Genomic DNA, 22,240 nt, shown 5'->3' with positions numbered 1-22,240 from the left:
CTCTGTGTTGCTGCCCCTGGGTCTGTACATTAAGTGTGCTGGCACAGGGCATTCCCACTGAGGTTAGCCCATTAGCCCGCAGTAGCTGTGAAGGGCTATGGTGCAACTGAGAACTTCCCAAGGAGGAATTCTGTCCTGTTCTGTGAGCTCCTTGTTTTGGAGGTGGGACCTGCCCTGCATAGCTGGACGTGTTGAAATGCTGCCTGCAATGCGTGCTGTGAGTCCATGCATTCACGCCTTGGGACTAGAGAGGCGTAAGGACTTGGAAGTGCTCCTGTTTGGAAGGGAATAGCCACAAATGCGTAGATAGGCATGCCACATAACAGACGCCACAGACTGGCATGCACTGACACAAATGCATGCCATAGAGATGCACGCCTTCACAGAAATTCATACTCATGCAAACCTACTGACAAGCACACCTGGGCTATACAGGCTATTCGCACAGTCAGAGCGCTCACAAGATGGGTACAGCATTATCTCACGCACCACACACACACTCTGACACTTGTAATCATTCCCCCAAACATAGCATTAGGAACACTCTCTCTCTCTCTCTCTCCTGGGAACTAGATTACGGATGAGCTTTTCTAGCAGCCGTGATCCTCCCGCCAGGGGCTCATATACAGTATTAGGCCCATCATCTCCCCCCCTGCCCTCCCACTCCTGCAGTCTCCCAGTCCCAAAGTGAGGGCCACTCACCCCAGAATTTCCCCCACACGGTGTCTCTCAGCTGCCCACTAATTGCGCCCCTTTCCCTCCTGTGCCACAGCCCCCCTTGGCTGTGTCCCCATAGCCTTCTTTGGCTCATCTTCTCATTGCTGGCCCTCCTTTCCACCTTTTCCTCCCCTTCTTCCCCCTCACCGCCATTCACCCCTTTCCCCATCTCCCTCCATTGCACCTACCCCCACCTCCTGTCTCAGTTACCCGGCCGCTTCCTCAGTCAGAAGCAGCGGCAAGGCCCAGTACGCAGGAGAAGTGGGGTTACATGGAGCCGGCTCTGGAAGGGGTCAGCACGGGAGACACATACAAAGACAACTGCTGGACACAGCCTGCTGAGTGTCCTTCCCCTATGCTGCTGCAGGCAGCCACCACAGGAGCAGCCTGGAGAGATGGTAGGACACGGCCCTCAATCCCGCTTCACATCCTTATCCCTGCCCGTCATTCCCAGGGGGTACTCACAGCTCTCCAGCTGCATGGTGCACGTCTGGATGTCCATGGGGAAGTTCTTGAGATCCATGGGGCAAGAGAGGATCAGCGTCAGCCTGGGAGGAGCAGAGAGAATGGAGCAGGTTTGTCTGAGCCTACAGCATTTGGATAAGCCCTTCCCGCCCTTTGTCTTCCAAAGCAGCCCTGGGACTCAGGGGTGAGAGAGCTGTGCTGCTGGCCCATGGTTAACAGCAGGTGTGGAACCTCTTATTAGTTCTATGTGTAATGGCTCCCCCATCAGGGGGCTTGAGTCAGGAAACTTCAGCTCTACAGGCATGGGCCTGTATCACTCCAGCTAAAGGAGTAACTCCCTGAGCTGGTAATAATAATAGGCTATTCACCACTGGGAGGGACATGAGCAAATCAGTGGGGTATACATGCCATGTGTGATGGGGTAGTGACCTCACATGGGTGATGAAAGGGTTAATGTAGGCCTGAGTGGCATCTGGAGGATGCACCTGGTGTAATTAAAGATGAGGCCTTGCTGGGGAAGTGCTGGGTGAGACTATAAAGAGAAGTCTGGCCCAGAAGGGGCTGTAGGCAGAGTTTTGCAGTTATTCTCTGGAAGATGCAGAATTGGAGCAAGTTCCTGCAGCTGACCCTGACAAAAAGACAGGAACTGGTGTTATACCAATAAAATAAAAACCAGCAGGATCTTATTAAAGGGAAAAAGGCAAAATACCACATTTACTGTGAATACAGAAAGAATCATAGTAAGCAGTTAGTTATAGTTATAACAGATGGACACTGGATTCTTAGGCTGGCACCTCCCTGATCATTCAGTTATTATCCACACCAAGCATCCATCCACATACATCCTCTATCTCTATTTTAATCACAATGGTTAATACAACAAAAGGGTGGGGAGTCTCTGGGTGCTGTTTCTGTTGTTAGAGTATTGCTTTGAGTCTCTCTCTCTGTGAATTGCTTTGAGAACAGACTCTGTCTTAGAATGTACTAACACAATTAGCAGCTTGCAAGTTTCACACATAGAGGGAGAGAAACAGCACCAAAAACCAAGAGACCTCTTAATTAGTAATACCCTGGAATTTAAACTCTGGGGAATCAAACTCATTTGTGATTTTAATAGAGAACTTCCTTAATATGATCCAACACTGGACCCCTGGGGAGAAGCCCTGGGAGGTGCTGCTTGTTATCAAGTGCCAAGGAAAGGGCTGGGGTAAAGGCCTGAAGAAAGGCTAATGGAAGAAGTCCAGGGAGGCAGCTTTAAGGCTTCTGACAAAGCAGACCTAGGCTGCTTGTCCAAGGGTCCCTGGACTGGAACCCAGCGCAGAGGACAGGCCTGAGTTCCCCCTACCAGCCACTGGGAAGGTGGCTTGAAGCCCCTGGCTGTAAGAGGATAAGGATGATCTAAAGTCCTGAGAGAAGTATATAAGGACCACAGGGCTGAGGGCCTGATGCAAAGATACTGGATTATCTGTGAGACTTTGTCATCTTGGAAGGGGTAGAACTGAAATGTGACTCTCCCGGCAGGCCAAGTTGTAAGATGAGGCACCACCACAGGACCGGAGTGACCAGTGGCAGGGGATGCTGGAGAGGAAAAGGATGCTACACCATGCCCAGCCAGGCCAGGGGGTGCCTGCGGTGAGGCTCCCTTCCACACCAGTCAGTGGATCAAGAGTTGAGGGAAATGTGGTCCTGATGAAATTACTATAAGGTGGATGCACACCTGGCTGAAAAAACATACTTGCAATAGTTATCAATGGCTTGCTGTTAAACTGGGAGGATATATCTAGTGGATCACAAATTGTTAACTCATATTCAATCTGATGCTGGCAGGAAAAAAGCAAATGTTGTCATTCTGGGGTGTATTCACAAGAATGTCCTATCTAAGAGATAGAAGGTAATTATTCTGCTCTACTCGGCCCTGGTGGGGCCTCAGCTGGAGTATTGTGTCCTGTTTTGGGCACCTCACTTTAGGAACGAGGTGGACAAATTGCAGAGAGTCCAGGGAGAGCAACAAAAATAATAAAAGGTTTAGAAAATATGACCTATGAGGAAAAGTTGAAAGAACTGAACATTGTTAAGTTAGACGCAGAAAGAAGGCCTGATAAGTCTTCAGATATGTTAAGTGCTGTTATGAAGAGGACAGCGATCAATTGTTCTTCACACCCACTGAAGGCTTGCAGCCAGGGGGATTTAGGTTGTCTATTAGGGAAAACCTTTTCAACTCTAGGGTAGCTAAGCACTAGAACAGGTTACCTAGAGTGGTTGTGGAATCCCCATCACTGGAAGCCTTGCAGACCAGGTTAGAGGACGAACAGCTGTCTGGTATGGTCTAGGTATATTTGGACCTGCCTCAATACAGGGGGTGGCCTAGATGACTTCTTGAGATCCCTTCTATCCCCATGTGTCTACGATCCTAAGACTTGTTCTTCATCCCTTTTTCCCTGGATGACCCTGCCTTGTTTTCCCCCCTAGGTAGCCAGAATCTTCTTCTCTCCTGCCTTCCCTGCTCACCTCATTTCTCCCTGCCCCGTGCATACCTGATGCTGTAGAGCACGTTGCCATTCTTGAAGATGCGCAGCAGCTTGTTGTCGGTGGTGACCTCATGGAAGTTGGCCCCCTTCTCATTGGCAAAGAACAAATCTGGCTTCCAGATGGAGTCCAGCATGGAGGGGTCCAGGTCCAGCGAGTCGTCTGGGTACTCCCTGTATGCCAGGCGGGGGTCGTTCCACTGCTGGCGCAGGAAGACGTTCACCCGGTAATCCTAAGGGGAGAGGAGCACCCATCCCAATCAGCTGGGGAGGAAGGATATTCCCTGTTATCAAACACCCACCATGCCTCAAGGGACTTGGCTCTAGTGTGATGAGTGGGGCTGGAGAAAGAGGGTCAGGCTCCTGGGGAAGAGCAGTCAATCGGAGCTGCTGCAGGAAGCAGGCAAAGCTCTCCTTCCTCTGCTCGGGCGAAGAGGAGTTCTTGGGAAGGGTTGGGTGAGAGGGAGCAGCCAGTGACAGGTGCTATGGTATCCTGGAACAGTCAGATTTTTAACAACCCTATTGAGATATCTAGAACGCTTCTAGTGGCTGTGTTCCTAGCTTCATGGATGTGTCTTACAGGAGCTAATGTCAATCAGAGGGACTAATGCAAATCCCCAGTTACTGAAGATAATGCAGGTAACAACCAGGGCTGGCCTTATCATGAGGCGAACTGAGGCGGCTGCCTCAGGTGCCAGACTGGGGGGTGGGGGTGCCACTAGGACTCAGAGTGTAGAAAATTGTGTTTGCTGCTGGTGCATATGTATTCTCTCCGATCTACATGCACAGAGATGGTGGAGTGCTGTGCTGGAGGAAAGAGGGCATGAGACATAACAGGCAGTCAGGAGAAAAGGTGAGAGGGAATAACAGAAAGCAGAAGGAGCTGCAGGGAGAGAGAGGCAGAGGAGCCTCTTATGTACCTCTCTAGCACCCCAAGGAGCCTGGACTGATTAACACCAGCTTCTCAGGGAACTTCCTGTTTCCTGCTGCTTCCCTGAACCCACTTGAGGAGAACAGGCAGTCAACTGAAGTAGCAGGAGCCAGTTAGGCCCTTAAGACGCTGATATCTTCCCTCACTCAGGCTCTGCTACCAGCCTGCTTATTTGTCCCCTTCTACTGAGTGTTGAGAGCCACTATAGCTGGCACAGAACAGCAGTCATGAATGAAAGCAGAAAACGCCCCTCTGGGGCAGCATTCAGAAAAAGAAAGGAAGCTTTTCTATCTAAGCAGGAAGGCGCTCTCCTGAGATACATAGACACAAATGTTCATGATGAGCCTTCCAGCCCCAGTGCGGATGTGAATAGTGAGGAGATGCCTGATCTTCCAGTTAGTCAGAGTGCAGGGGACCTGGCAGCTACTGCAGCATCTATATCTCCATCTCAAATGGATGCATCCATGCACATTCCTGAAGAAAAGTGTAGATCAGAGGAGAGTGTGGTGGAAGTGCAAGAAACAGCTGCTGCTGAGTTTAGTTCCATAAGTCTAGATGATCCAGGACTGTGGACCCACTTGAGCAGTAGCCTGAGGGACTTCCTTGTACTGCATGGGCCACAGCAAGTGAAAAACTTCATGTTCCCCAAAGACAATGAAAATAGAAGTTTCCATCCAACACATTACTGGCGTGAAATCCCCAATAGTGACAAAGTGGAAAGGCCATGGCTTAGGTACTCAAACCCAGAGTGCTGCGTACTGTTTTTGTTGCAAACTCTTCCAGTCTAATGTTCCAGCCACAGGGGGTTCTACAGGAACAAAGGACTGGAATAATCTGGCATGCCATGAGAAGGCAGCAAATCTCCAGAGAGCATTCCATAGGTGGAAAGCACTCAAGGTGAGACTAAGGTTAAAAGCCACCATAGATGATCAGCATCAAGAGAAGATTGCATCGGAGTCTCTTTACTGGCAAAATGTTCTGAAAAGGCTCATTGCCATTGTGAGAATGGTTGCTACCCAAAACATAGCACTGCATGGCATTTCAGATCAGCTGTATGTGCCAAACAATGAAAACTTCCTTAAAAGTGTGGAGCTGATGGCTGAGATTGATGCTGTACTCCAGGAGCATCTAAGAAGAGTCACCATCCAAGAAATGTACACACACACCACTACCTTGGAAAAACCATTCAAAATGAGATCATACAGTTACTGGCAACAAAATTCAAACAGAAAATTGTGGCAGATCTGAAGTCAGCAAGATATTACTCCATTATTCTGGACTGCACACCTGACATCAGCTATACAGAACAAATGAATTTAATGGTCCGTTTTGTAACATCAACAGAATCTAGTGAAAACATCCCTGCAACGGTGACTGTCAGAGCATTTTCTAGAATTTATTGACATTGATGATGATACAGGAGCTGGTATTACAAATGTGCTTCTTAAAAAGCTGGAAGATACGGGAATTGCGAAAGCTGATATGAGAGGTCAGGGCTACGATAATGGTGCCAACATGAAAGGAAAGAACAGAGGAGTGCAGACACGGATCCGAGAGTTAAATCCTCGAGCTTTTTTTCTCCCATGTACTTCTCATTCATTGAACTTGGTGGTCAGTGATGCAGCATCAGCTTCTAGTGAGGCTGCTGAATTTTTTAATGTAATTCAAAGCATCTGTGTATTCTCTGCATCAACTCATCGATGGCAAATTTTGAAGCAACATCTGGGCACATCCTCTCTGACACTGAAACCACTGAGTGCCACACAATGGGAAAGTCGAGTGGAGGCAATAAAGCCTATCAAACACCAAATTGGGAAGATAGATGATGCCATAGTTGCCATTATGGAGGATAATGCTATGACAGGAACTGTTTGTGGGAGAACAGTGGCAGAGAGAAATGGAATCACCAGAAACATACCTAACTTCAGATTTCTGTGTGGCTTAGTGTAGTGGCATGACATACTGTTTGAAATAAATGTTGTAAGCAAGAGACTCCAAGATGTTGACCTTGATATATCTGGAGCAAGGGAACAACTGGACAAAGCAAAGTCATACCTACAGTCTTACCGGTCAGATGAGGGATTTCAAAACGTTCTGAAGAATGCACAGAAGTTGGCAGAGGAACTTCACACTGAAGCTATTTTCCCACCCATTCAGGAATACAAGAGTCACTGAAGAAGAAGACATTTTGATTACAAGGCATGGGATAATCCCATAAGAGATCCCAAACAACAATTCAAAGTTGAATTCTTTAACCAGGTGCTAGATTGTGCAATACAGTCAGTTGAATGTTTCCTGCTGCTCAAGGAACACAGCAGTATATTTGGGATGTTGTAGGATATTTCAAAACTCCTCACTATACCTGAAGAAGACCTACACCAGCAATGCAGGGCACTAGAGACAGTGTTAACACATGATGACATGCGCGATATTGATGCGAGTGATTTAGGTGATGAACTGAAAGCCCTTTCAAGATACATTTCAGCAGGATCAACTCCAAAGGCTGTTCTGGAATATATGTACACAAATAAGATGACCACCCTCTTTCCAAATGCTTTTGTTGCTCTGCACATACTTCTCTAACACTTCCTGTAACAGTTGCCACTGGAGAACGCAGCTTCTCCAAGCTGAAGTTAATAAAAAGACATCTACGCTCCACAATGACACAGGAGAGGCTGGTCGGCCTTGCAGCCATCTCAATCGAGCCTGAGCTGGCCCAGACTGTAGACCTTCAGCAGGAAGCAGTTCAAATCCTTGCAACCAAGAAGGCACGGAAAGCACCACTTTGATTATTCAAACATAAAAATGCCAGTGTTTACTATGCAGCCAAGAAAAGTTACATTTGCTGTTCAGGTGTTTAAAAGTTCAGTGTTACTTAATTTTTGAACAAGGCATTTTAAGTTCTCCTTTATTGGGGTAGGTAGCAGAGCAGTACCCTGAGAGGAGTAGAACAGGAAGAAGGCAGAATTGAGACCTTTCAAAGTTTGGGCCCGAGTGAGGGGGTATGGGGGTTGTATTTGAGCTCCCCGGCTCAGGTGCCAAAATGTTGTAGGCCGGCCCTGGTAACAAATCCTCTTGTAGCTGGGAAGAGCAGACCGAGTGACCTGGCTCAAAGTTCCTGGCAAACAAAGTACTTGGAACCAGAAAGGGACAGCCCTGATTAGGTTGGTGTCTCATGTTCAGGCCAAGAATTGGCAGGAGTTCGTGACCAGAGACAGGCCTTGTGAGAGGATTTGGGACTGTTTCAAACCTGCCAGGGTCTTCCTATGGAAGATGGGTAAGCCAGGCCTGTGTATAAACTGTCTAGGGTTTTAAAGATCCATTTCTCTGAAATGCTTTTTTCCTCTGACAGTACTCGCTTTCACAGCTGTTGGCACTTACTGTAAATTCACAACTGTCCTAGGACTCCCTCCTCCTCTTCCCCCCCCCCCCCGCCAGCAAAGAAGTCATAGTTCCTGTACTAATCGTACCTCTGAAACCGTCCTCCCCGTTTCTGTGAGGGCACTGTACTTAGATTGCAGGGTGGGATGATCCACTCCCTCCTGCCTGAGGCTTAGCCTGGGCCTCCTATGATAATATATGTAATAAAATTTCAGCCGCTCTGACGTCAGTTCAGGCCCTGCAGCCCTCTTCTCTCAGGGTTGCATGCCAGAGTTTGTTCGTGCCCATTCAGCTCTCCTAAAGCAAAGATCTGTTTGTTCTGATCAGGAGCACCGCTTTCTCTGCCATCCCAGTGCAGCCTGCTGCATCTCACACTGCTCTGAGTTCCATGTGGGTTGCTACTCGCTTAACTCTGGAACTGGGGCGGTGGAGAGGGGGAGTTGGCAGCGTTAACGGTTGTGCACACTGAGGTGGAGAGAGGGAGTTCAACAAAGAACAGACTAAAAACCACAATATCAGCTCTCACCCAAACATCATGAGGGGTTTTTAGTCTCATGATTTTGGGGGAGTCTGACTCATGGTTGTAGGACCTTGGGAGTTGGCCCCGCTGCATATGGTTCATCCCCTCTGCTGGCAGAAGGTACCCTAGGGTCCTCAGTGGCCAGGAGCAACCATGGCCTTTCAGTTCAGTCTCATCTACAAGACTGACAGTGGGTCTGGCCAAAGGACAGGGCTTCTGGCCCCTGCTGCTTGGCATGTCTTAAGGAAGCCCATCTCAGGTGGGGAAGGCAGCATGGGTACGTGGCTGGACATCGCTGCTCCTCAGAGAGGGACTGAATGTACTGTGTCAGGCAGGGCTACCCCCCCTCACCCCATTGGGGATGAAACACTCCTACAGGAGCCAGCTCAGAGCAGCCTTGCACATCCCTGGGGAACAACAAGACTTGCCTGGGGAAGGGAGCGAATACTAATCTCTTTCCTGCATCCGTCTCTGGACCCTAGAAGGCTCCAGCTTCTTACGAGGTTCCTGCCATCCACCTCTCCCCACCACAAAGTGATTCCTATTCCATTCTCACACCCTTTCCGCAAGGCCCCCCACTGGTTAGCCCCTTGTCCCACAAGATTCCCACCACTTCCCCATAAGTCTCCCAGTACCATGGGCAACATATCTCTATGTTAGCTACAGGATTAACGCTATAGGTGGGTCTGAACAAACCTTCAGGTGGGCTGGATCTGACCCCAGATCTCCTGGAGTTGGCCCATTCCAAGGGCCTGGTGCATGCATAGCAAAGAGGGCCAAATTCCCCAGTTGTTCCCTCCGGAGGCTTCTAGGGGAGTGGAAGGGGCTGGGAAGGAGGGTGGGACAGATGGTGAAGTCTTACCATGGTGGTTTCTGTGACGGAGCCGAAGCTGTTGATGAAGATGTTGCATGTCACGTTGACAGGCACGCCTGAGGAACAACCAGACAAGATGTGAGCCCTCCTTAGAGCAGGTGGTCAGAGGGGAAGAGAAGATGTAAACCAGCCAGTTGCTCCCCATCTTCACCCCAACAGTCACTTGCCCCCAGTAAATGCACAGGCATTTGCCTAGATATACAGTCATGCACACACAGATAACCCCCGTACACGTGCATGCATACATGCAATCTAAAGGGATGGGGGATTCCAGACCCCCCCATGGGTTCATTTACACCAGGGATTGGCAAACTTTGGCACGCAGCACGTCTGGGTAAGCCCCCTGGCAGGCTGGGCCGGTTTGTGTACCTGCCACGTCCGCAGGTTCGGCCGATCGCAGCTCCCACTGGCCGCGGTTCGCTGCTCCAGGCCAATGGGGGCTGCAGGAAGCGGCGGTCAGCCCATCCCTTGGGCAATGGCAGAGCTGTGGCGGGTTCGCCAGGCTGGAATAGCAGGGGGAGGCAGGACAGCACAGAGGGGTGTTGGCTGAGTTGTGGCAGGTTCCCAAGGCTGGAAAATCACGGGGGTGGCAGGTCAGGGTGGAGGGGCATTGCCAGGGGTCCTGCACCGAATCCCATGCTCACACTGTCCCTGGTTTTAGTCCGTGCTGTCTGAGAGACTCTGGGTTTCAGTTGCTGTTGGGTTTTTAAGCCTTATTCGTGCCCCATTTTTACCTTTGAAGTTAGGTCGAATCCGGGCGTCGTATCCTGACGTTTTTCCCATGAGCTTGTCCAGGAAATCAGAGGGTGACATAGGCTGGGTAGAGCCTCTGGAAGTGGATTGAATCTCCTCTTTCCCTGAAACCAGCCTGAAGGGGGAAAGGATGGAGGTTAGCAGGCTGGGATCCTCCCTCTTGGGCCAGGAATGCCTCATCATCTGCCTCAGTGCTGTGTGGAGGGCTGGGGAGCAGGAGTCTTCAAGGCCGTGCTGTGGTGGAGCTCGTAGAGCCAGAGACCTGCCTGGCGCAGACAGGGCTCCGGGCTGAAGAAGCTTGCTGTCATCCTGGCTGGTATTGCCAAGGCACTGCTTTGAGGAAGCTCACAACCTGCTACCATGGTTATTGTCAATGTCAGGATTGGGCGGGAGTATTGTAAATATTGAGGAATTGGACAAGTAGCTGTTCCCCCTTGCGGTGTGTTCAAAATACTGTACATAACCAGTGCTAAACAGTCACATGCAGCTGGGGAATTGCACTGCCAGCAGCAGGGAGGCGTTCGCTCTTTGCTGGAGCTGTTCTTTCTCCTCTTACCTATAACAGTGTCTGGGCCTCTCTGTGAGGCGTGTCTGACCTGGGGGAGAGCAGCTGCAGCATATAGCCCTTGGTGCCAGGTGAAGCACAAGCTTTGCAGGAAGGACAGAATAAGCGGTGGGCCTCTGTCCTGCCTGTCTTAACACACCACAGATGCCTTCCACTGGCAGCATCAGCTTGCTTACCTATGCGTGGGCCCAGGGTCCTGCTGGTCCATGGTTGTGGGCTTGTGGTCATCTTGTGTCAGGGTGGATACCCCATTCTGTGCACGCTGGCTCTGTGCCTCTCATGTAAGTAGCTGGAGTTGGCTCTTGGCCTGAGATCTTTAGGGCAGGGCCTATCTCTTTGTTATGTGTTTGTACAGTGCCTCACGCAACTGCTGTAATAATGCTGGCCTGAACACCAGACTGGGAGCCAGGCCTCTGGAGTTCTACTCCTTGGTCTGACATATACTCTCTGATCTCAGGCAAATCGTTTAGAGTCTGGACTTAACATAATGAAAATTGATACAGACGAGTGCAGAGTACTGCACTTAGGAAGGAAAAATCAAATGCACAACTACAACCTGGGGAATAACTGGCTAGTTGGTGTACTGCTAAAAGAGGATCTGGGGATTATGGTGGATCACAAATTGAATGAGAGCCAATAGTGTGATGCTGCTAGGAAAAAGGCAAATGTCCTTTTGGGGTATATTAACAGGAGTATCGTATCTGAGACCCGGGCACTGATGAGGCCTCAGCCGGAGTGCTGTGTCCAGTTCTGGGGACCGTGCTTTAGGAAAGATGTGGACAAATTAGAGTCCAGAGGAGAGCAATAAAAATGATAAAAGGTTAGAAAACCTACCTATGACTATATGTTACAAAAACTGGGCACGTTTTGTCTTGAGAAAAGACTGACGGGGGAGGGAACCTGATAACAGCCTTCAAATGTGTTAAGGGCTGTTCTGAAGAGGGTGTTGATCAATTGTTCATGTCCACTGAAAGTAGGACCTGAAGTAACTGGCTTAATCTGCAGCATGGGAGGCTTAGGTTAGATTCTAGGAAAGCCTTTCTGACTCTAAGGATAGTTAAGCAGTGAGATAGCTGTCCAAGGTGTATAATCCCCAGCATTGGAAGTATTTTAAGAACAAATTAAACAAACTCCTGTCAGGGCTGGTCTAGGTTTACTTGGTCCTGCCTCAGTGCAGGGGGCTGGAGTTGATGATGTCTCCTGGTCTCTTCCAGCCCTGTATGTCTGATTCAATCTTTCTCTATGGGTGAAATCCAGCCTCCAGTGAAGTCAATGGCAAAACTCCCAATAACTTCAACCAGAGCCAGAATGTCACCCTATATCTCAGCTTTCCCATTAGTACGTATCCAGTATCTGCCATCTTTACCTGCCTCCCAGGGCACAAGGATGGACTGGTTGACAATAAAGCAGTAAGTGCTAGTAAAGCTTGTCTGCCTCGCTGTCTATGTAGGCATTGATACCTTCTGTAGTATTTGAGCACCTCCCCCAATGGCCATGTAGTTTGACACCAACAGGACCCCAGCTCTGTGACCCTGGCTCTGCTGGGGTCATGTGCAGTGGGTCCTTTCACTCCCCCAGAACTGTGAAATGCCTCCTAACCCTGTTGATAAGTGGTCTGGTGGGGGACTCTTTGCTGCTTCTGGCTGGGCCTGGACCAGAGCAGGGAGAGGTGAGTTCCCCCAATGCACAGATCATTCAGGAGGGGTGGTGCAGCAAAGGTGGGGGCGCTCTGTGTCCAGCCCACTTGCAGCAAGGGCTTAAAGTGACTAGGGGCTGAGGAAAGCCAGGAAGTAGGAGGGTGATGGATAGAGGTGTCGCCTCCTGTCTAGTTCTCAGTCAATCAGCTGTCAGGAGGTAAAGTCACTGATTAGAGAGACGGCTCTCCTGCTGCTGCTGTCAGTGGGTTCGCCCTGCAAAGGAGGGAGGGTTACAGACCAGCTCAGTCTGCCTGGCTGCTGGCGGAGCGGCTCCAGTGGTGGGCTGTGGGTGACCGGGTGGGTGTGAATGGAAGGATGAAGAGGCCGCGCCCACATACAAATACACTGGGGTGGCAGGGGGGAGTTTGCTGCCTTCCTGCTTTCTTCCCTTTCCCAATGATTGTCCCTTTGGAAATAGCAGCACCTCCCCGCTCAAGGGAGGCCGATGTCTGGGGTTAAACTGTAGCTGGGATTCTCCATCCAATCTACCTGCCCCTTCAGCAGCCTGCAAGACCCTGCTGCACATCCACCTGCCTGGGGAATGTCCTCTTTTGTGACGGGCCAGTAAAGTATCATTCCCTCCTCATCTCCTTCCTGGTGCAGCTGGGGGGCCAGATCCTCAAGGCTACTTAGGCTCTGAATTTCCACTGGTGTCCTGAACCCCCAGCGCCAGGCACTCTGCTCCTAGACACTCCGACTATGTCTGCACTAGGAGCTAGGGGTGTGATTCCCCAGCTCATGCTAACGCTCACCGCACTAGTGTGCTAAAATTGTAATGTAGTCATGGCAGTACCGGCAGCAGTGAGTGGTGGGAGGGGCTAGCTGCCCTGCGCCACACTGGCCTGGACCCTGTGGGTACACACTTGGCCCGGCTAGCCTGTGCTGCCCTCACTGCTGCCCTTGCCACGGTGGCTACGCTACTATTTTTAGTGCACTAGCTCGAGGAGGGCTAGTGTGTGAGCCTGTCTCCTCGAGCGAGGACTCACACCCCCTAGCTTTGCTCCAACTGAGGACATAGCCGCTGTTATAAACCCCAGCGCTGGGCCCTCCCATCCCTGACACACAGTTAGTCAATGACCAGACACGTCACTAATGCAGAGTTCAGGTTGCCCAGAGGTGTCTTGGTTTTGTTTTGAGTTCTGTAAAACGCAAACTCTTGAGAACCAGGAAATGAAGAGTTAGGGTTCACCCGCACAGTACCTGAATTCTGTCCCCCTGGAGCTGGCCATAGTCACTGGGAATTATCTTTATGCAGTCTGCTCAGGGTAGCTGTATTGGATGGTGGAGGGATTGCTGGGAGCGACTTGACAGAGCTGTGACTGTGATGTGAGGCAATCTGGGGACTGTGTTCCTTGGGAGGGAGGGATGTGATCCGGTACTTAATTTGTGCCAGGGCTGAGCCCCGGCACCTCTGGGCTTGCTGCATCAGTTATGAAAATAAAAAAATTGCTTGAGACCTGGCACCTCATTCATTACAAATTAAGCACAGATGTGACCCCTCTCCCTGACCCCTGGGTGTGTGATCGTAGGGAAGAGGCTCATGTGTACTTGAGAAATCCAGTATGGCTAACGTCAGCACTGTGTTGCGTAGGCTGTGTCAGTAACAATCCCCATGGCAAGGAGTTGGGTGGGAGACGAGGGTGGTCTGTAGGTCTAATGAAGGGTAAATGAAAGTGCAGTTAGATGGCATTGTGTGCCTGATGGCGGAGGGCTGTAAAAGTTAGTAGATGTGGGGTTCTTTCTGTGGAGTAGGGGAAGTGTCTGAGTGGAGATCCACTGTAGGTACTGTAGCTTGTTTGCTCCAGTGCAAAGGCAGAATGTGAATGAGTTAGCGGTGTAGTGAGGTGAAGAGGGCCGAGTAAAGATTGAGTGGGTGTGTACCTTAACTCTGCATTTCCTAGCTATCAGCTGTTTGAGTTTTGCTGAACTGGACATTTGGGAAGGGCAGCAGATACCACTGGACAACCTGAATTCTGCACTTATGAAGTCTGACATCATTGAATTTCCTAGGTTTGATTTTTGTTTTAATGAAAGAGAATTTTTGTTTGTAGGAATTAGTGATGGTGTATGCAGCTGCAGTGAGCATAGGTTTGCAGTTGAGATGTTATTGTGGCTAGGTAAAGGATGCTACATGATTTCTGAATGCTTCTCCCCACTCCTGTACCTTTTGTTATAGTGGAATGGGGCTTATGGTCATACTTCAGGGTTTATAACTGAGTTTTGGGGGTAGGGAGGTAATACGAGGCATGGTTTGAGCCTCAGTTATGTGCAAAAAATGTTGGTAGAATCTGTGAACCTTGAGAGGCTTTTTGGTTTTGTTTATGTTTGTTTTGTTCCCCCCCTGTATCTTGGGAAATGACCTCAGATTTAGAACACTAACCTTACCCTGCACCCCCAGGAGGCACAGCAAATGTCAGTCCAATCCAGCTATACATACAGTTTTAGAGCATTTAGAAGAATCTATCTTTAAACAGAAAAATCTTTTCAGCCGTAACTGTAGTAGAGCAGCTGCTCTGCTATAATGTTGCATGAAATTAATCATCAGCAACTGTTTTGCTAATGCAGATCGCCAGCACAGGGGAATCCTGAAAGGGGAACTTCTTAGCAAGGACACAGGGAGTTTGGAAGGAAGTGGCTCTACACATCCAGCTGCAGCACTGGAGGTTCAGAGAAGCGTGAAGTGGCCCCATCAGCTCAATAAGTTGTGCTCAGCTGAATGAGAACACTGCAGGGAGACGAACACAGCCTGAGATGATGGCTCCAAAGCAGATTGTAGCAACCTACCACATTTCGCCTTCAGATTTCTGCCCAGGGTGTATTCAGACATATAGTGCTCTGGGGTAGCGCAGGTTCCATGGCCACAGTGTGAAAACTGGCTGTCTAGCAAGCCCGTGGGCTGTCTGTCTGCACATATGCTGTGTATCCACTTGGCTTTTGAGCGTTAGGCTTGATCCTATCTGGAGATTAACTCTGCTGAATGATGTTTTCAGTACTGCTTCCCTGCAGGGTCAGTGGATGCCATGCGCTAGCTGGGGTAAATATGGATCCACTGAGGGCATGATCAGAGACAAGACTTGAAACGCGCCCCGCCCTCCCGGGTGCGTGCAAAAAAAAATGTTGATAGAATCAACCAGCATGAAGATATGCCTTTCTTTTTGGGAGGAGGCTGTATCTCAGGAACGTCTTGCTCCAATGATGCCAAATTTGGATCATGAACCTACTGTCTGCCCCCATGAGGCACTGCAAACATCAAGGCAAACTGAGTGGGTGTGGGGATTCTATAGCGCGTTCTTTACACAGAAAGCGCTTCTCTACGTTATTTATAGAAGAGTTAATGCCAGTGCTGGGCACTCAGCTCCCTTAGCCTGTTCCAAACCCCAGTCCTGGTGATTGATCTCTGTCAGTGCATAGTCTCTTCAATGATATTTCCCCTTCAGTGTTGTACGGCAGTTTCCTTCCTGATTAACTGATGCTCACTGATTAAATGGGCCTGCAGGAGTGAAACAGCACGGGGTGAACATTTACCCCAGGAGAATCGGACATGAATTATTTCCTGAACTGTTTCTATGGATGATGGAGACTTATTCAAACTGATCTCAAAGGGTATATATTTATGAATCTACATTTGCTTGTCAGTTTCTCTCCCTCCCTCAGTCTGTAATGATCATTGGAAGGAACAAAATAAAAGACATTGACTAAACACATCGCAGGGCGTGCTGTAACACACAAGAAATGGCTTTAAAACTCTGGGCCCAAGGGAGCTCTGGCAGTAGCTCTTAGCGATGCTACATCCTTGCTTGCTATCGTGTCAGATCTAGGCACATGTGACGCTGCTGCCCCTACTTGCAGCTGCAAATCCCGTTTCCTAAGAGCAGTAAAACGCTGCATGCTGGGTCTCTGGGAAAATAAAAGTCAATCGGTTGCCTCATAGCACCGCCCAAGGCAAGTAGTAACTCCTGCTTGTGCTATAGTCACCCAAAAGACACAGCCTGGGCTAGAGTCACCCAGGAAAAACCCTGCCTATCAAGTTATGTTTCCTATGTGCACCTGACAATATCTCTTTTCATATTAGTTTGCTGTTGCATGAGCAGCTTGGGTGAGACCAAAAGGCTGGGAGAGAATCTGTGGGGAGTGGGACAGCCCAGTGACAGGAAACCCGCTGTCTTCCAGAAACCAGGTCAGCAAAGAGTTAAGTCAGGCCTTTGCCAGACAGACCAGTGACCTGAGCCCTCACTTTAGAGGAGGATGAAAGATTCTTCCCCCTCAACAGCTCAAGTGGAAGGATCACTCCATTAGTGCTGTTGCATGTGCAATAGGGAGCTGCAGGGAACAGGCCATTGCCTCTGGAGCCAGCTACATGCCCATTCTACAAACACTGCTGAGCACCGCATACTGTCCTGGAGACAAACGTTCGGTTTGCAGTCAATGAGCAATAGGCAGTGCCTCCCTCCCTCAGTCATAAACCTGAGTGCTGAGCATTCACCTCCCAGACCATTACATACCCCTGATGCTCGGTTATAAACCCTGGCACTGGCTTTGTGATTACCAGATCCTCAGGCCTAGGCTCCCAGCTGTCTCCAAGTTTCTCTCAGTGCATCAGTTGAGAGAAGAGGAAAAAGGTGACACAAAGTTTGCTGCAACTTGTACTGAACTCTCCATGATGCAAGAGGCTGTGTCCTGTCCATCCCCTTCCCCCCCCCCCCCTCCATAACATCTGAATCATATAGGCAACCTAGCCATGCTTCCTTTCCTTGCCACTCCCACTACACCATGGACTGGGAAGGGGTGCTATGTCCCAGTCACCTGGGAGCATCCTTCATGAAAGAGGAATTCCAGGGTAGGCCCCTGTGTTGTTTTTGCAGCTACCTTGTGCCAACAGATCTGCCATGGGGGAGGGAGGCCTTTGGTTACAACCCCCCTGTTTGGCAGTCGCTTCCCAGCCCACCCTGTCCTACTTCTCCTGTCTCTCCCTGTGCACTCAGAGCGATGAATCGCTCCCTCCCTGCCTAGGGTGACCAGATGTCCCAATTTTATGGGGATGGTCCTGATATTTGGGGCTTTTTCTTATATAGGTGCCAGTTACCCCCCACCCCCGTCCCAATTTTTCACACTTGCTATCTGGTCATTCTACCCCTGCCCCGCAGTGTGGCCTGTTCTCTTTAGAGCCCTGCCTGGGCCCCGGGGAGCAGGGGTGTTGGACAATTTGTAACATGGGGGTGCTGAGAGCCATTGAACCAAACTGTAAACCTCTACATGATGGAAACCACTTCAAGCCAGGGGGTGTGCAGCACCCCCAGCACCCCTAGCTCCAGTACCTATTCCCTGGGAGGGTTTCTTGAGCCTCTCAGCATTACCTCGCATCCTTCCCCTCATGGGTTGCTGCCAGAGGGTTTAGTGGGGCACGCAGCCCCAGGTTGGGTTGGGGGCATAGGGCATGGGAGAGTTAGCTGGAGGCTGGTGGGGTCTGGAATTGCTGGCTGCAGCCCCAGTTCCCCTGTGTCTCCGGCTAATGGCACTTGTGGGAGAATAGCTGGATGCTGAGAGCAAACCTGAGGCCAGGGCTGGAAGGCAGGCTGGGCTCAGACTCCCTGTGCCCAAAGGCTAGCAGGTCTCCCTGTTACAGGGAAGGCTCAGAGGACAGGGAAACCACCACCCTGCGGGCACACGCCTGCCCGACGCCCGGTTACGGCCCCAGGCGCTGCCCGCTAACACCGGGCAGTCAAAGCCTGGGGCAGGGCAATCCTTAGGGGGATGCTCAGTTATGAGTCTCTCTCGCCTCCCTGTGGGCCCCAGGCAGCCTCGCCCAGCCCTCCCCAGGGCTTCTAGGAGGTGCCTGGTGTATGTCCCGCAGCCCGCGGCAGCCGAGCGGCTCCGGCTCCTGCCCTGCACCGTGTGGACAGAGCTTCTCAATGCTGCGCTGCACTCCCCCCCCCCCCCCCCCCACCGCTGCCTGCCTGCCTGCCTACAGAACCTCCTTTAGTCCTTGTCTGCGAGCGGGCTGGGACTCGGCACCTTCCATCTCCACTGTGCAGCGCCATGCGCCCCTTGTCCCTGCTGGCCAAAGGCTAGTGGGTCGGCACCGTTAGGAGCCCCAGGGGGAGACCGAGTGGCGTGGCCCCCAGACCCCAGCACGCTGGAGAGGGCTACGTTCCACAGCCCGCTGCATTCCCACGCCCCTCTCCTTCCCCGGGGCTACACTGGGTAATTCCTATCCCCGGTGGTATTTGCAGGTACGGACCCCCCGCCCGCAAGTCAGACCACCAAACCTGCTGGTCCCCGAGGCTCCTGCATGTTCCCCTGCCCTGCCCCCGACCCTGCTCCTCACCTGGGCGGGATGTGCTCTTGCAAAAGGCAGAAGACGAAGAAGGAGACGGTGCCTAGGGCGAGAGTTTTCATTCCTCGGCCAAGCTGAACCCCCCTTCTCTGGGTGCGAAGAGGAGCTGCTAGGGGACGCAGGGAGCCCGAGACGGAGAGCGCACCCCCTCTGCCTCATCACAGACATGTCCTCCCCCTCCTCCGCTGGAGTCTCCTCTCCTGTTTCCCCCACCCCCTGCCTCGCTACTAGCGCCTGGAAGTCTTCCCCTGAACCCAAAGCTGCCAGCCCAGGGCTCCTAGCAGGCTGCGCTGTGGGCTGCGGTCGCTCTCCGGAGCCTGGAGACTCTCGGTGGGCAGGTTGAGAGGAGACCCCCCTGCCCGTATTGTGGGAGCAGAGGTAGAAAGGCGCAGCCCCCAGCCGCGGGGAGCAGGGTGCAGAGCAGCTCAACTGTGCTGGGGAGGCGCTCTGGGGGGAGCAGGGGGGTCGGATCCAGCCGGCAGCTGTTTGATCCGGGGGACTCCCACCTAGCAGCTTCCCTCTGGCTGAGCCGGAGTCCTACCGCAAGTGCCAACGCCGCTCGCTCTCCCAGCTTGGGGAAAGCCAGGGCGGAGGAGCTGGGCGTCTTCCCGCTGCCGGCGAGGCCAGTCCCGCCAGTGCTTTAAGAAGCCCTCGCTGTAACCTAGTTCTGAAGGATCTCTGCCCGCTCTCCGCCTTGAGCGGTGGGCTCGGCCTCCCCCCCTAGCCCTCTTTCTAGGAGTGCTCCATGGAGAACTGCACAATGCAAGGCTGGCCCCACACCCAAGGCAGCTGATGACATCAATCTAACCCCCCCGGGGTCCAGCCTGTGCTGGACTAGAGCCGCTGTGCTCTACCGCAGAGCCCCTGGGACACAGGACTTTCACCTGCAGCCCCCTTCCCCTTCCCTTTCAGTTCCTTCCCCCCTCCCCGTCTCGGATTTCCTGGCACTTTCCTGTCATCAGCATTTTCCTTCCGTCTCCCTAGTAAGGCCAGCCCAGCAGCGTGGTTTGGCCTTGGAGGGAATGATTGCCTTCTGGCTACAGCACAAGACCGGCTGTCAGATAATCTAGGGTCAGATCCTGCTCTCAGTGACACCACATATACCCCAGATCTCTGCAAGAGAATTTGGTCCTTGGGTTCTGGTCCTAACCTTTTATATGACTTTGGGCAAGTCACTTCACCTCTGTGCCGCTGTTTCCTTGGCTTGCCCAGTTCTCATTGTTAAGTTATTTCATTAAAGTTCCACTGGGAATTCTAGACACCACAGAAAATCCACTCTGGCCCTGGATAAATGAAACCCAAGGTCAGCCTGATCCAAAGCCCACTGAAGTCAGTGGAAATATCTCCAGGGTCCTGACTGGGAATTGGCTCCGATCCATAAAGCCTTCTAGCATCTTCCCTTTCAAATGGCGCAATTTCCATCCCATGAGTCCAGATGGTCACAGATTTCGAAAGCACGGTGCTCTGTCTGTATTGGCTTCTCTTTCTTAAAAAAAGCCAAATCAGGGATTTTGAAAGCTCCCTGCTGAGTTCTGGGGTTTTTTAATGAGGAAAAATGAGCGATAGATACCGAAAATGTAGATCTTTGTCTATAGTTTCCTGTGAGGTTTTTTTTCCAGTGGAAAGGGGAGAAGTGTAGTCCGTTGGCAAGGGTCACTTGACTAAGAGGCAGGCTGCTTGGCTTCTAGTCCCATTGCAGCCACTGACTTGACATCTGTCCTGGGCAAGTCTCCTAGAATTGCTTGCATTACAGAAGCGCTAAGAAGCCCCACCATACTAGGTGCTGCACAAACACTTAGTAAAATACAGTTCCTGCCCCCGAGAGTTTACAGCCTAAGTATACATGGCAGACAAAGGGTAGGGGAAAGGAAGTAGTATTATCCCCATTTTACAGATTGGGAAACTGAGGCACAAAGAGAGGAACATGATTTGCCCAAGGTCGCACAGGAAGCCTGGGACAGAGACAAGCACCGTATCCAGCTCTGTGGACTCAAAGTCCAATGCCTTACCAGCAAGGGCCATGGGAATTAAAAGGGAACTCTAACAGCCACCGAAATGCTGTTGGGGCTTTTGGAGGTTAGGAGATAGGCTGGAAGTGCTACAAACCCTGCCCCTGCTCCAGTCAGTATCTGTGGGACTTAATCAGGCCAGGCGTAGCATCCAGTGTGGATGATCTTCTTGGACAGTAAAAATGAGCTGCTCGCCACTGGTCCCTGATTCCTTTTAGCCCTTTCCTTGTAAACAGTAAAGGACACCCCGTGCACAGCCCAGCTGTGCAATTGAAGCTCCTAGCATTCTGCAGACAACAAGCACCTGGAACAGCCAGGGCCCTGCCTTTCTCCCTGTAGTCCCCAGGCCCAGCTGGGGCGTGGAGGGCTGAACAAGCAATGTTGTGGCCCTGGGGAGGGAGATGGCTTGCTGCTACTCAAGCACTCACAGTGGCCAGTGCTCTGAACGGAGCTGTATTCCTTAGTAACAAAATTCTCCAGGAATAGCCCCAAGCACTGGCAGTATCCCTCTAGTGAACTGCAGGGTTTGGGATCCTTGCTGTACTGTTGTAGTTTTGTGCAGAATGGGAGCCATCCTTTTTTGGAGACAGCCTTATTTAAAAAAAAAATAATACTGGAGCAATAGTCTGCAAGACCCATCCCCCCTAATAACACTATTGTAAATGGGCAGAATTCCAGACTATCACGGTAGGATATTTGTCATATTCTTTTAATAAGGGGAGAGTCAACACAACATGAGGATGAAAGGTGCTGATGGGGGCAGGAGGAAGAGAGCATCACACCTCAGGGCGTGCACAAGGCAGGGCAAGCATGGGCCCATCCCTCCCATAATTGGCAGGGGCACAGAACTCCTCAGGCCCCAGGGCTGTGGGGGGCACAGAACATGCCCCTCCAAAAGCCGTCAATTTTTTATTCCTGCACAGGCCCCTGTCACCCCTACCAAAAAAAAAAAACCCCTGGGGCCAGATCCTTAGCCGGTGTAAACCAGCCTAGCACCACTGTTTTCAACAACGTTGTGCCCATTTAAACCAGCTCAGGGTCTGCCCTCCTTTGCTAGGCTGGATATTTTTTTGGCTTCACCCATTTTTTTTTTGGAGTATATCTCTTTAATCCAGGCAGGTAAATGTGCTGAGTACTCAGCTAACACGGTTTAAAGTGGCTGAATGTTGAAAACCCATGATTTCTGGAGGAAAGGTTGGCAGGGCACTTAAACTGTGCTGCCGAGTGAACCATTGCTTCACAATCAATGTGGTGGTGGTGGTGTTATGGCAGGGAGGAGGTGGTTGGATGTGATCTCAATATATGGCCACAAGTAGTTCCCTAGAAACCTCCCCTTAGCCCTCAACCCTGCTCTGTGCTCCCAGGCTGCTGGGGGCCTGGCCCCATGCACCTCTCAGGTTTATTTAAAAGGACGGGTGCATTTTTTATGCAAGCAGTGATTCCAGGGAGACCCTGAGGGTAGAGCCACT

General features: G+C 51.1%; 1 protein-coding gene across 2 annotated transcripts in view; it reads right to left on the bottom strand.

The window, feature by feature from the left end:
• LOC140917603 (glycine receptor subunit alpha-4) overlaps nucleotides 1-18,951 on the bottom strand; it is a 39,368-nt gene extending 20,417 nt beyond the window's left edge. Inside the window, exons 1-5 of one of the 2 annotated variants that reach the window (XM_073360783.2) lie at nucleotides 18,754-18,951; nucleotides 10,148-10,281; nucleotides 9,402-9,469; nucleotides 3,717-3,940; nucleotides 1,183-1,265 (exon numbers count right to left, since the gene is read on the bottom strand). In XM_073360783.2, the coding sequence (XP_073216884.1) occupies nucleotides 1,183-1,265; nucleotides 3,717-3,940; nucleotides 9,402-9,469; nucleotides 10,148-10,281; nucleotides 18,754-18,824 (580 nt within the window). In that variant the 5' untranslated portion in view covers nucleotides 18,825-18,951. Of the gene's footprint in view, nucleotides 1-1,182; nucleotides 1,266-3,716; nucleotides 3,941-9,401; nucleotides 9,470-10,147; nucleotides 10,282-10,907; nucleotides 13,304-18,753 lie in introns of those variants that run through there. The other variant, XM_073360784.2, reaches the window with a different exon arrangement.
• Between the last annotated feature and the right edge of the window lie 3,289 nt (nucleotides 18,952-22,240).

This window comes from Lepidochelys kempii, chromosome 9 (assembly GCF_965140285.1).
Source record: "Lepidochelys kempii isolate rLepKem1 chromosome 9, rLepKem1.hap1, whole genome shotgun sequence".
In the NCBI taxonomy this organism is placed as follows: domain Eukaryota; kingdom Metazoa; phylum Chordata; order Testudines; family Cheloniidae; genus Lepidochelys; species Lepidochelys kempii.
The sequence above is the reverse complement of the archived record's forward strand: the minus strand, read 5'-3'. Positions and strand labels throughout refer to the sequence as shown.